General features: G+C 35.8%; 1 protein-coding gene across 2 annotated transcripts in view; it reads right to left on the bottom strand.

Moving 5' to 3' along the window:
* ATRX (alpha thalassemia/mental retardation syndrome X-linked) overlaps positions 1–13,971 on the bottom strand; it is a 77,354-nt gene that overhangs the window by 49,379 nt on the left and 14,004 nt on the right. Inside the window, exons 8-10 of one of the 2 annotated variants that reach the window (XM_009327851.1) lie at positions 13,419–13,486; positions 9,546–12,478; positions 5,530–5,605 (exon numbers count right to left, since the gene is read on the bottom strand). In XM_009327851.1, the coding sequence (XP_009326126.1) occupies positions 5,530–5,605; positions 9,546–12,478; positions 13,419–13,486 (3,077 nt within the window). Of the gene's footprint in view, positions 1–5,529; positions 5,609–9,545; positions 12,479–13,418; positions 13,487–13,971 lie in introns of both variants that reach the window. The other variant, XM_009327849.1, reaches the window with a different exon arrangement.

Genomic DNA, 13,971 nt, shown 5'->3' with positions numbered 1-13,971 from the left:
ATATGTCAAAAGCACAGGAAACTAGTGGACTTATCCGAGAACTCGTACTTCCAGGGGAAAAAATATCCTGAAAGAATGAAACCAGGCCTTCCTCATATAAATATCAGAAATATTAGTTTTTATTCCATGGTCGTCAATTTTAAATGAAGGGGTTTTTTTCTAGGTCAAATCTGGTCTGTCTTGCCTTTCAGGAGAATTAATGTATACTGTATGTACATAGTTCAGAATGGGAAAGCTTTTATACCAGTCAAAACAATAGTTCAAAACCCATGAAACTGAACCACAATCTAGGCTTCACTTGGAAATGGCAAAGGAACAGTGATCTCTTAAGTACAGCTTCTTATACATTAGAAAATTAAGTTGTTACTTTCATGTAGCACTATAAAATAGGTTTTAAAGAATCTGTATTTCATTTTTCAGCATGTAACGTGTCCCTAAAACAAAGGGAATTTTCCCAAGGTATCTTTCCTAACACTTCATACAGTATTTTCTATTTTTTTGAGTGGTAGTATATTTTCCAAAAAGATTCTAATGCTAATGTATATTCAGTTATTATTAAAAGATGGAAGTAAAAAGGTTTAATAAACATTTAAGATCGCTCAGTGAGTCACAGACTATCCATCAGCATCCAAAACACCCCCCCTTCTTTGAGAAATAGCTTGCGAAGAAATAGCTGATTAAAACTTTAAAATGCAGTGCTCTTGGTAAGCTTTAATTCCATATATATCGTCAGATCACAGTGTGAACCCAATGAAAACTTACTAAAGTCCAGAGATAAGCAACATCCTCTTCCAAATGTTTTTTGCATTAGGTCCTTCCAGAGGATTTGGAAAAGGAACTTAGGGGGTTTTTTGTTGTTGTTGTTTGTTGTTGGTTTGCCTTTTTTTTTTTTAACCTCACCACATCACATACAATAGCAACAGGAATAAATAGCTCCTTATATAAGAAATTAAGACTGTATTTCTTCCATCTCTTAATGGTCTGAAGAACTTTTTCTTCAAAATGAAACTGCTTGGAATATCACAGGTTGGCTTCTTTTTAAAAGCTTTTAATGTAAATTAACCTTGAATCCTACTCCAGGGAATGCAGACAGCAGCAGTTTGGCTACTTCTTTTGTTTAAAAAAAAAAACAAAAAAACCAAACTATCACCACCAAGGTTTTGCTTTGGAAGAGGGGAAAAAAAAGTAGAAACACTAAAAAGAACTGCAACATTTTAAAATTCAATCCTGAAAGTACTGCCTAGTAATACTGCCTTTGACTTATTTCAGATTGTCCTCAATTGCATTAGCAAAATTAACGCAACTTGTATGTGGATAACAATTCTTACCTTTCATACAAGTCACCTTTAACAATTTGTTTATATATTTTTAAACAAAGGTTGACTTTGCTTCTTAACAAAGGAAGACATACATTTTTATTTGTTCTCTTATGAAATAGTTTTTTAAAGGAAAGAAAAAAAAAAGGGCAAATGTATAATTCACCTAAAAATAACATGCACAAAATCTACTATCTATAAACAGAAGATGCTGTTATTTTCCTACTGATCATCAGCATAACCACCACCCAGATTGGGTAAACTTATTAGTTTCTAATTAATTATTTATAACAATATTAATAAGTTACTGCTTTCATACTCTGAGATAGAAAATTAGACATTTTTTAGCTAGGATAAAGATTCAATCACTTTGCATCAAACTGAGATGGAACTGTTTGTTTAGTGACAAAAGCTACATTCTCTTCAACGCGTTCTACTGGTATGATGTTAGCCTAGAAATGGAAGACGTTGTTGAGACGTTCAGAATTTACAAGATTTCTATTTTTAATGTAACTACATATCTGATAGGAATTAGAAGTGTAAGCAATATTAGAACCAAACAGATTAAGCCCTGTAAATGCATCTGACAAATGACTGATGCAACAAATGGCTTATATGGATTAGAATAAATTGAGTACTAGACTCTAAACTGGTTTTAAATTAAATTATATGCGGCTCAGGATAATATATCACATTTCTATTTTAAGACATAAACCCATTTAAAGTGACCAGGTTTCTAAGCTAAGAAACTTCATATGCTAGCTTTAACATTTTAGTATTTGCATTAACATCAAACTGCAAGTACCAAGAAAAACAAGCTATGATAATGTGAAAACTCCCCCGCTCACATTCTTCCAGAGAAACCCATGAAAATCAAAAGATATCGTAATATTTACTCGGGTGAAGGACATAAAAGATATTCTTGGCCAACCAGATGTAACAGATGAACACTATAAACAAATTTAATTAAGAAGCACAGAGAGCTGTATGACCTCCAGCACAGGACTTCAGGTAGTGGAAAAAAAAAAACCCAAGAAAAAAAATCCCTGCATTTCATTCATTACTGCCACCGATCTGCTGTGACCTTGAGCATGTCATGTTGTCTAGCCCCGCTCCACCTTACCTAAACATATCATGAGATTTGTATAAAGGACATTTTCCCAACATGTATTTTTATAGTGCCTTACGGAATGGGGCTGTAATCTCAACCAGGACATACAGAAACAACTCTAGAATAAAATCACAGTATATATATGTATAATTTGATATAAATCAGGATTTAAATATATTTCACCTTTGTAAGAATGACACCAACTGTATACATTTATAAATAATGAATTGGTTACTATGTATTTTTTAACTTATGCTAAAAGAAAACATTTTTAAAAAGAGATAGGCAAACTGGAAGTTATCCAGGGGTTGCTTAGTCACAGAATAGGACTACTTTATCCTTCAGACATTTCAGCAAAAACGGAATAGTAGGTGCAGCCTCTCATGACGTGGAGTTAAGTCCACATGATAATTTGCACCATTCTTGTTCAGGAATTTTAGAGTGCCAATACGATGGACTCATTTATAGATTGTCAAAAATTTTGGCGAGACAATGCTACCACTGTAAAAATAATTTTTCTTCTTAAAAATTGATAATTTTAAATATTATCGTGATGTATTATTACCAATTAGATTATATAAACTCACACGTAGTGTTCATAAATACCTACTAATTATATGTAGAAGTAAGGTTGCCCAAAACAAGCCTTTGCGGGGACAGGGAGAGGACATTTTTACGTGGCTAATAAAAGCCACCATTCTTCCAGCTAAAGCACTACTGAAATAAATGGCCTTTAGCATATTACTAAAAAATTTTGAACCATTCAAAATGTATTTTAAGAGATGAATATTTGGATGAAATGTCATACATGTTTAAAAAAAAAGTGAGAACTGCCGAACACCTTGTTCTAAAAACTGTACTGTCTTTGTTGAAACAGTCCGATTTTCAAGCTGTCAGAGTTGTATTAAATTAAATGCTTGGACAAGAAAAACGTTTTACAAAAATTTATTGCAACCATCAAATACTTAAAGGCATTCTGCATTAAATACACTATTAACTTAATAAACAAAACTACTGCAAACATATTAAACAGTACCATTTAAAAGATCAGAAGGACCAGTAATAGATAATTACACAACATAAGATGAAAGCATACAGCACTGTATGTCATATTATGACCCACTTGGATATTGCATTTTGGCAAAGATGATTTCAAGACTATTAATATTCATGTCATGCACATCCAAAGGCATGCAAATAACAGAACATCTAAACTAGAGACTTCCAAACATGAGAGTGCCCACACTACGAAAACCCAGTCGGTACTACGTACCCTCTTTGGCCTGGAAGAAAATAGGCAACTTATCTGAATAGTAGGTAAACTATTTAAACACTTTGTGTTGAGTAAACAGAACAAGCTTTTCACTTCTTGAAATTTGTTCCATCTTTTTACATTTTATATATCTGATTTTGGTGCCAAGTACAACGCGTGATGAATGTAAAATTAGACTGCAGTTACCAGTTAACATGTCTGAAGGTTGACAAAACTGTTTATTGACAAAATACCTCCCCATCTCATAAATATATATTCAAAATATTCCCTAAATAAAAACTTCAACAAAGATTCAGCTTAAAAACAAAGTACAGAAACTGATTTTTAAACCCAAATTCATATTACTGGTTTGTTTGTTATCAATTGGGTTAACTCATTTCCCAATATAGCTCTTAAAACTAATAATTAAGATCTGTCAGTAACATTTGTATGGTAAACACTGAACTTTGACAAAAGCGTATTGGCTTAGATATCAACCAGAAACACCTAAGAAACAAACAAAAAAGAAAAAGGGGGGGGAGGGGAATGAAAACAGGACTGAAATTAAAGCATCGTTTTAAAAAAATCTCGTATTACCAACATTTACATGTTCTGCTTATGACCCTGTGCTGTCAAGTCCCTAAAGAGCGTCTTTCCTTAAAAGGTGAATTATTTGATTGAATTTGATGACTGAAAACAAGCAGGAACTACATCAGCAGCCACATTTTGATGCCAAACTGAAGTCCATAAAGGATATAAAACAGTGTTTTTAAAATTTACTTCAGCCACAGGTCAAAACATACAACTCTGTGAAACAAAGATACCGTATTCTAAACTAGTAAGGCTCAGAAGCAGAAAAAGACTCCATCAGCAACTGTGCAAAGCTATGAAGCTGGTCCCACACATGCTATATGGCCAAAAAAATCAGTTTCTGAAATAGTGTATAAAAATTTGTTGAACAACTCTTTAGTCTAACTACAGTTAACTTCCAAAAAGAAACTGTGGCTCATAATTGAGCAATACTTCATGTTGTGCATTCACTCATTAGGAAATGAAGCTTTTACATTTTCTAGTCAGGCTAATTTTGATAACTACAATGGTACTGGTAAAATATGACATCTTAACTAACTGTATCTTACATAGATTGATTTTTATTGAACTTGAAACTGAAGCAATACATATAAGCCACAATTCTGAAAGTATCTATGCAAAGACTTAAAATTTGTATGTATAATTAGTATCTTTGATACCAGTTGAGCCTATGCACAGTGCTTGTAGAATCGGGGCCTTAACTATCACATTAGTCACTTCAGGTATTCTTTAGTGGATTAAAACTCAGTTTAATTAACAGCTGAAAATATCTAATACTGTTTTCTCCACATTTGTGTTTTCTCTTTATTAAAGGCAAATTATGTAACAGTAATAACCAAGTTCAATCTGAAAATATTTTAGCACTGCATATTGCACGGATGCAAATTTTTACCTTCCATTCATATAACTAGCTGAAATTCACATTTTTCAGAAGTAGGTTTTTACCTGCCTGAATGAAATACTTGTCACAAACCTCACACTTTTAATGGGAACATAAAATGGACAGTGCTGCAGTGCATTTATAACACACCCTATGCAAGGTGTGTTAGCTAACACTTCTAAATATTTTCTTTGCATTTCTGGATTTTGGCCTCTGTTTTCTGGCCCCTTGTTCAAACTTGCGGGAAGCCCGTGAGCGAGTCTTTACAAGGCAGGCAGTCGTGGTTTTTACAACCTGCTTGCTCTTCCGTTGCGCCGGTTTGCGCCCACGCCTAGGGTGTGTTATAATCTTTTTTAAGTCCTTACGGATGGTATCATACCTATTCTCAGGATCGTCGTCATCATCATCTTCCTCCTCCTCCATTGGAACAGTCCTTGATTTAGTCTCTCCCTCATCTCCTGGGGGAGGAAGGGGAAACAAAAAAAACCAGAAAACATGAACATGTAAAATCAGCAATAAACAACACAGCACATCAGCTCCATCAAGAACTCCCATATAAAAACAGCTTGGTAATACCACCACTTTTCTACTAGCAAACAAAAAAGCCAGTTACCTATCCTGACGTATAAATATTTTTATTAATAGAAGAATCTAGTTTTTCAAGCAGCACTTTTAAGCACGTTATCCTTGTGACTACACGCAACTTGCAATTCTTTCCTTATTACACACTGTGAAATTTGTTCTTTCACACCAAAACATACAGTGACTGAATACTCCAATTAGGATTCAGAAATTAAGTTTCCTAAGAAGTTATTAGCTCCATTTCAGAAGCTCCACTACTGAATTTGTGTACATTGAAAAGAAGACCCAAGCAAATATATTAGAGAGTCACTTACCAAACTTATGAGCTACCCTGTTGCCATTAGGAAGTACTCGAGAACAATAATCCTTGCCTATTTTCACTTTCAGAGTATCAAATACAATGCATGTACATTTGTTGTGTATGTGTGAAGACTTACGTTTGGAAAACTACACGTGCCATCCTTACTGCAAGTATCGAAACCCAGCTGCACTACGTGGATACTGTGTCATACGGAAAGCACATCAAAACCAACAGCATGGGACACGTAAGAGAAAGAATAGCACAGTACGATACCTGCCTTTAAGTTCCTCTGCGCTCTCCTGGCTGAACTGAGAAGAATCCACATTATTTCTAGTACGCTCCCAGGCCTTTCCCCTTTCTTTTATCTCGTTCTTCTGACTCGCATATAAGTAAGTTAAATCTTCTCGTTGCCAAAATTAAGCTTAGGAGAAGAGACCTCAAAATCCTAATGAACTGAGATCCCCTCATTCATAATTTCTACTGTTTATGTTCTACCTGTGGGGAGTGGACTAAAACTAGGCTGCGAGAGGCTTGCTCCAAGTTGTTTTAACATACACTTGTCCTGGAATTACCACTAGCCAGATGTCTGCCAGGACTGTGTAAGAGGTGATCACAGAAAGTCCCTCACTGTTGGGCTTAGATAAATAAAAGTATCCTGTTGGTTAAACCAGATTCTAAGTCTCAGTCAACTGTCTACCTACATAGCTTGTTCACACACAGAAAAGACTCCTCCCTTTATTCACCTATTAAGCCAAAAGCAAACTGAAGGGAAAGGGCAAGTTTGCCTCCTCTTACAATAATGTAACAACGGCAGATTCTCACAGAATCATACAATAACTAATGTTGGAAGAGACCTCTGGACATAATCTACTCCAACTCCATCCTCAAAGCAGAGCTAACTCCAAAGCGAGGTCAGTTTTCTCAGGGCCTTGGCCAGTCAAGTTTTGAGTATTTCCAAGGACAGAGATTCCAAAATTTGACAGGACAACCAGTTTCAGGCTTTGACCATCCTCAACGTAAAGAATTTTTTCCTAGTATCTAATCAGTGTTTTCCTTGCCAAGACTTGTATCCACAGCCTCTCATCCTTTCGTCATGCATCTGGCACAGCCTTCTCTACCGCTACCCATTAGGTGATTAGAAGACAGCAATTAAGACTCCCTATTTTTAGCATTCTCTCTCCAGGCTAAACCAACCCACTTCTCTCTCAGTCTAACTCTACTGTCCATCATCCCACATCACCGTCTCATTTTTCCAATTCGTACACTGTCATCCGTCTCTCCCATCCAATAATCATCCAATCTTTCCACTTGTGACTTGTAAATAAAAAAAAATCACTCCCACTGCCTCAGACACCTTCTGTTATATTACAACCAAGTTTTTCCTCCTGGGCCATTTCAATACCAAGTCTATGAACATACACTGTACATGAGCAATTTTATTTTTAAAGTATTTTTCTCTGATGGTCCAGTGATGCAGAGAACTGTTGCATATGGGTTACTGTCACCGAGTACCATCTATTGTCTATCTGTGGGGAGTGTTTTAGCAGCCGTGGCAGCTACCACATGCAAGACACTGGTTTGCGTAGTAACAGACTATTCATTGTTTGCAATCTCCCCCAGCAGTGGCATCACTGGGGAAAACATTGTTTTGGCAGCCATCAAGGAATAGCTCTAAAAGTCCCAGTAGTACATGCACAGAGACACAACTGAACTTAGTTCATCAGAGGACCCTGAAAAACAAACATTGTAGGGCTGTATAATACGCAGAATAAGAAACTTATTTTCCAACTTAGTCTACAATGATGCAAAACACCATTAATCAACCTTTGCTTTCTTACAGGGCTCTAAACCCAAAGAAGCACAGCACCTGTGAAAAGCAACCTTTGCATCTGCAAAGATTAACAACTCTCCAGAAACTAAACCACAGGAAAACTTAGGGAAGAAGTCGGTCAGCATCAAGTTGGTAGAAGAAAGGAGGAACCTTATGTTTAATTTAAAATCTGGGTGTTTTGTTTGGGTGGGTGGGGTGTTGATGTTGGATTTTGTTGTTTGGTTTTGTTTTTTTTTTTAAAAGAAACTACAAATAACAATCATATTATTTTGCATTTAGCGTCTGCCTGTAAGTGCTTTTTGGGAAAACCAAAATGCACTATGTCCTTTCTGCTATATTCATAAATATATTGCTATTTTATTCATTTTTTGTTTAGTTGCAGCTTCACAAACTACTGAGCCAACAGTTACAGTAAAGTCATGTACAGAAAGTTCTATGAAACATCATTAGAAGCAAACAAATAGGAAACAATTTAGCTGTCACAGTAATTTTAATTTCACGGTAATTAAAACAGCAAATAGATCTCATTTTTTCTAGTTGAAAATGAGTTTATTAAAAACGTGTACTGTCCATGTAATGGACAGTAAGTTTAAGTTCTTTAAAACCAAGTGTTCAAATTCAGCAGTTCTGAATTTCTTTCTCATTTCCTAAAGATGTAAGACACTGATGAAGCAGTTCTATCTTGGCAAGAAAAAGAATTATTACTGTTAAACCTGCTATGAAAACAATAAGCGATGACAGATTTCTGTTAACTGACACCAGCTGCTCTAAGGCTACATGGGTCTCGTGAGGCACAAAGATCATCTACTTGATTTTTAAAATGTATACTACAATGCCACAAGTCTCCAGAGTCACCTCTACTGCATAACCATGAGCTGACAAATTTGAGTTCACTAATTTGTCAGCTCATGGTTATGCAGTAGAGGTGAAACCTCTAACCAAATTTGGGGTTGTTTAGCCTGGAGAAAAGGAGGCTGAGGGGAGACCTCATTGCTCTCTACAACTACCTGAAAGGAGGTTGTAGCGAGGTGGGTGTCGGTCTCTTCTCCCAAGTAACTGGCGATAGGACGAGAGGAAATGGCCTCAAGTTGCGCCAGGGGAGGTTTAGATTGGATGTAAGGAAAAATTTCTTTACTGAAAGAGTAGTTAAACATTGGAACAGGCTGCCCAGGGAAGTGGCTGAGTCACCATCCCTGGAAGTATTTAAAAGACGGGTAGATGAGGCGCTTAGGGACATGGTTTAGTGGGCATGGGGGTGTTGGGTTGACGGTTGGACTCGATGATCTTGGAGGTCTCTTCCAACCTTAATGATTCTATGATTCACTAGATGCCTGCTGCTTAAAACCAGCTTCTGGTCAATAGTACCTGGGCAGCCAGAGAGAGGAACAGGCTTTTGAAAGCTGTGCTGCAAGGAAATACCTGCTGGAATTACAGACTACAGCTTTTCAAGCCTCCCCATTCACAGTGACATCCTTTTTTCCCCCACAAGTGATAAGCTGCACAAATTGAAATGGGTGCTTCCAAATCAGTATCAGAAAACCTATCTGGCTGCAAACGTTTAAATGTGTAGTTACCTACTTATGAGTATTTTCACTTGCAGATCATTAAATGTTACCCAAATCTTACAATTTTCCTCTATTAGTATATGAATAATACGTGTAGATGAACATCTTTCGCACACCTGATGACTGACAAAATCCTGTACCAGCAGACAGCGTTAAGTTTTCAGTCACTGGCATAATTTTCTGCTCATCACTGCTTCCATCACCTGTTGAATTCTGTTCATCATTTTCTTCCTTATCAGATGAGGAAGAGGAAGTGACAACCACCTTCTTTTTTGACACTTTCTTTTTTAAGTTACTCTTTTTACTTTCTCTCATTGACCCTCTTTTGATCTTTTTCTTACTGTCTTCATAAGACTCCTCATCAGAAGAGGACAATGAGTCATTCTGTTCTTTCTTGCAAATTTTCTTTTTGTGACTTATTTTTTTTTTCTTTTCTTTAGTTTCAGTTTGTTTTTTACTCCGCACAGCATCTTCAGAAGAACTCTCCTCTTTTAGGGGAGATTTCTCAGCATCAGAGGATAAATCAATCTGTACTCTCTCAGATACTCTCTCTCTTAAATTCCTCCTTTTCTTTTCTTTAAACACTGGTTCATTTTTAGTTTTGTCATTTTCAGAAGAATTGCAACTTCCTTTCTCTGGAGATGACTTTTCAACATCAGAAGAGGAATCATCTTGTTCTTTCTTGTAACTTTTCTTTTTCAATTTTTCAGATTTCTTCGCTTTGCTTTCTGATCCTTTTTTATTCTTGAATCTGTCTTTTGAAGAATCAAAATTGTGCTCTTTCTTTGCAGATTTCTCAGTACTCTCTGAAGAAGAATCTTCCTGTGCCGCCTTCTTTTTCAAATCCTTGCTCTTCTTAACTTCAGTCAGCTTTACACCTTTAGGACAACTCTCCTCTTTCTCCAGTAAAGACTTCTCGACATCAGAAGACTCATCATGCTTTCCCTTTACAGTTTTTTCTTTTAAGTCCCTGTTTATCCTTTCCTTAGCAGCTGACCCCTTGCCAATTTTTTTATCTTTAGAAGAATGATTAATCTCCTTCTCTGGGGAAGACTTTTCAGCATCGTCGTCTTCAGAAGATTTATCTCTCTGTTTCTTCAAATTTATCTTTCTCTTACTACTTACTTTTTTCCTCTGCTCTTCTTCAGAGGAATCATAACTATCTTCTTTTCGCGAGTATTTTTTCTTAGCTTTTTTTGCAGACTCAATTTTACTCAAAATTTTTATTTCTTTTTCTAACTCAGAATCATAGTTTGAAGAATCTGAATAGTTTTGTCGTTTCTTTTTAGCAGCAGCGGAATTTTTAGCTGATTTGCCTCTTTTAGCATCCAAATCTGAACCAGAACTGGAACTTTTTCTTTTTCGTTTTCCGTTTTCATCCTTTACTGGTTGATTCTTCAGGAAATTTGAAGTCTTCTGATCATTTGTTGGTGCTTCACTATTGCTATCAATATCTGAAGAACTGTGACTCATCATAGCTACTTCTTTAAGAACAGCTGGCATCTCATCAGAATCTGAGCTATGATCTAATACATATGGCTTTTTTGATTTAGAAAGTTTATTAGGGCTAGGACCATCAACAGTACTGTCAGAAGGATTTCTTTTATCATTTTTCCTCTCTGGTTGTTTTGATGATTTTCTCTTACGTTTTTCATTGCACGCATCATTGCTATCTTCTTCTGAATTTGATGTTAAAGGATTGATGTCTGTCTGGCGTCTCAGAGGTGTGGTCTTCACACGCGGTGATCTCCTGAGATCAGATTCCTCTACAAGTGAGACAGTTTCATTCTCCGTGGAAGGTTCACTGCCAGCATTGTGATTCTGTTTTACAGAATCACAGTTTTCTGCTCTAGGTATTACATCAACATCCTTACTTCCCTTTTCTAGATTGCTGTCTTGATCTTCAGCTTTAACTGTAGACTCTGAAAGGGAAACAGGAGTCAATTTCACAATCAATTCTTTTGTTCCTTTAGCCGACGATTTTAACTTAGTACCACCTTTGGTATCTTTCATAGGAGTGTTCAATTTTATATTTGAATTTAGAGTCTCATGATCTGTTCCTGTATTTCCACTGTCTTGCTCATCTGATGTAATCTGAATCTCCATAGCAGATTCTAGAGTCTCAAAAATATCTTCAGGAACAGATGAGGGAATGGACACTATATCCATGTCTAAAGCCTCTGTACTATTAGGTTCATACTGAGGTTCTTCATTTCTGCCAGATCTTTTATCTTCACCAGAAGTACGCTTGTTATCTGTTTGTTCCACTGTTGGAACACTTTGATCCATGGGCTCACTGTCAGGCCGTTCTGATACAACTTTTTTCTGTGTCTTTACGGTGTCATCGTCTTTTAATGCCACATGTTCCTTTCCTTCATCTTTTTTCACCTCATTTTTTTCTGATCTAATATCAGGTTTTTTCTCTTTGGTATTTCTATCTTTGATTTTAACATTCAAAGCTTGTATCTCCAGGTTCAGACCTTCTTCTAGTGCCAGATGAGCTTTTTTCATGTCACTCAACACAGATTTAAAAGCTTTTAGCTGACAAAGTTGCACAGTTGGACTTATTTCTACATTTTCTACAGCGTTTTTCAAAAAGCTTACAAAGCTAGAATTCAGATTTGCTGTAGTTTCAACCAGCTTTTTTGTTTTCTTAAGCAAGTCTTTTGGCACCATTAGTGCTTTATAAGAATATGTTAGTGAACCTGAATATGAATCATCTAGTTTTTTTTCTTCACCATTACAATTTGAATTATTTCTCTTTGGAGAAAACTTTACTGTATGGTCATATATTTTACTTTTTTCACTTTCAACTCTGATCTTTTTTTTGTTTTGTTGCAGTAACTGTTCTAAATTTTCAAAGACACTGTCACATGCAGTGACCAAGTCCAACAAAGGCTCTGCATGGCAAATATAGCAGTGCCACTGGTTATTTTCATCCAGTATAGTCGATAGCTCCTTTCGACCCAGGTTGCGCAAAATGCACTTTTTACAGAAGGCGTTATGGCAAAAGTCACAGCAAATCAAATTTCCACCTTCAGCACACCACCTGAAATGAGACATAAGAAATATAAGAGTCTTATCTCCATATCAACTAGGTGACAAATTTGAGAAGTTTACATATTTTTCACTATTTGATAAAGAATTTGCATGTTAAAAATTCAGGTGATAAACAGATATCCATTAATTGAAAACATTATTAAAAGTATGACTGAAAAGCAGTCAACTGAGAATTGGAAAAGTCAGAAAATTAACGTATTCAATTAACTGTTCACAAAGCTGAAATGGTCAGTAAGATCCAAACACAATTTCAGCACCGATTTTAAATAAGAGAAAAAAATTAATTAAGTTTTATTTTCCATGTTTCTTCTGAGAATTTAAAAAAAAAAGATTCATTTATTTTACAGCAAAATGAATTAGCTTAAGTCTTTCTAGCCTTAACTGGCATATTACTACTGCAGGCACATATGAAAAAAAAAAAGTATGTTTTTGATCTGTGTCTAGATTGCATAGTCTTTGATGAGGACCTGAAAAGTGGCTGACAAGCTCACAGGCATCACAGACCACACCATTTTGACTGGATTACGCATTTAGCTATCTGACATATGGACAAAGCAGTACTTTAGTATTTCAGAAGTGGGAGATGCAGCTGGAAAAATAAGTTTCCGTGGCTCTCAAGGCTTAGAATGTCAGATTCTATCCCCACCTTTAAAGTATTTGTAAGGTGGCATGCTATTTCGTTAAAAACATGATGTCTTACAAGTGTTTACTATTGGATTTCTTTATAAAACATTTTCCTGTTAATTACTAAAATAACAATCAAATATTTACAAAAACCCTGGGGTTGAGCATTTCTTGGTGAGAAACAACTGTTGATTAAGCTCTTATGCACCGGTCTTTATCTGTCAATAATTTCATTATTAGAAGAAAAAAAAACCCCAAAACCCCCAGAAGAGCTGTGGGTATTATTTCAGCTTTTGTACACTTACCTACACTGTTCATCCATTCCATCTGAATCACGGCTAATGTCATCGCTCATGTAATACTTGTAGCAAGTCTGTAAAGAAAGAGATAGGACAAGGAATTTTTTATTAAATCTCACCTGGACTTCAGTAATTCATATGATTTCAGCATGTATTAGAAGCAAGCCGTTAAAAGCAGCAGCTGCAACGTCTTCAGCATTCTAACCCTTTTACATTTGTGTTGATCTAAAAAACATCTTCTGTAGATACAACAGGCCCTAAACCATGACTTCTTATTTAGATGGCTCAAGGTTTATTTGAAAATTAAATAGGCTTTTGTTTGATGGCTGCGTATTTGCGTATTTTATAACATCAACTGAATGTTTCTCTTCAAATCTTTAAGTTTTTTCCATCTATTTCCTAGGTAAATCAACACTACACCTTCCCTGACACAATTAATCCTACATAAATTACAATTTTCAGCTGTATGCTCCTTATGTTAGCAATCAATCCCATAAGGCTTTAAATAAAAAGGTCTTCAGTATTTATCCTGATGTTAACGTCCAAGGCTTCAATTTCC

Source organism: Pygoscelis adeliae, unplaced genomic scaffold, assembly GCF_000699105.1.
Source record: "Pygoscelis adeliae isolate BGI_AS28 unplaced genomic scaffold, ASM69910v1 Scaffold14, whole genome shotgun sequence".
NCBI classification, from domain to species: domain Eukaryota; kingdom Metazoa; phylum Chordata; class Aves; order Sphenisciformes; family Spheniscidae; genus Pygoscelis; species Pygoscelis adeliae.
This window is presented reverse-complemented; position numbering and strand designations above follow the sequence as displayed.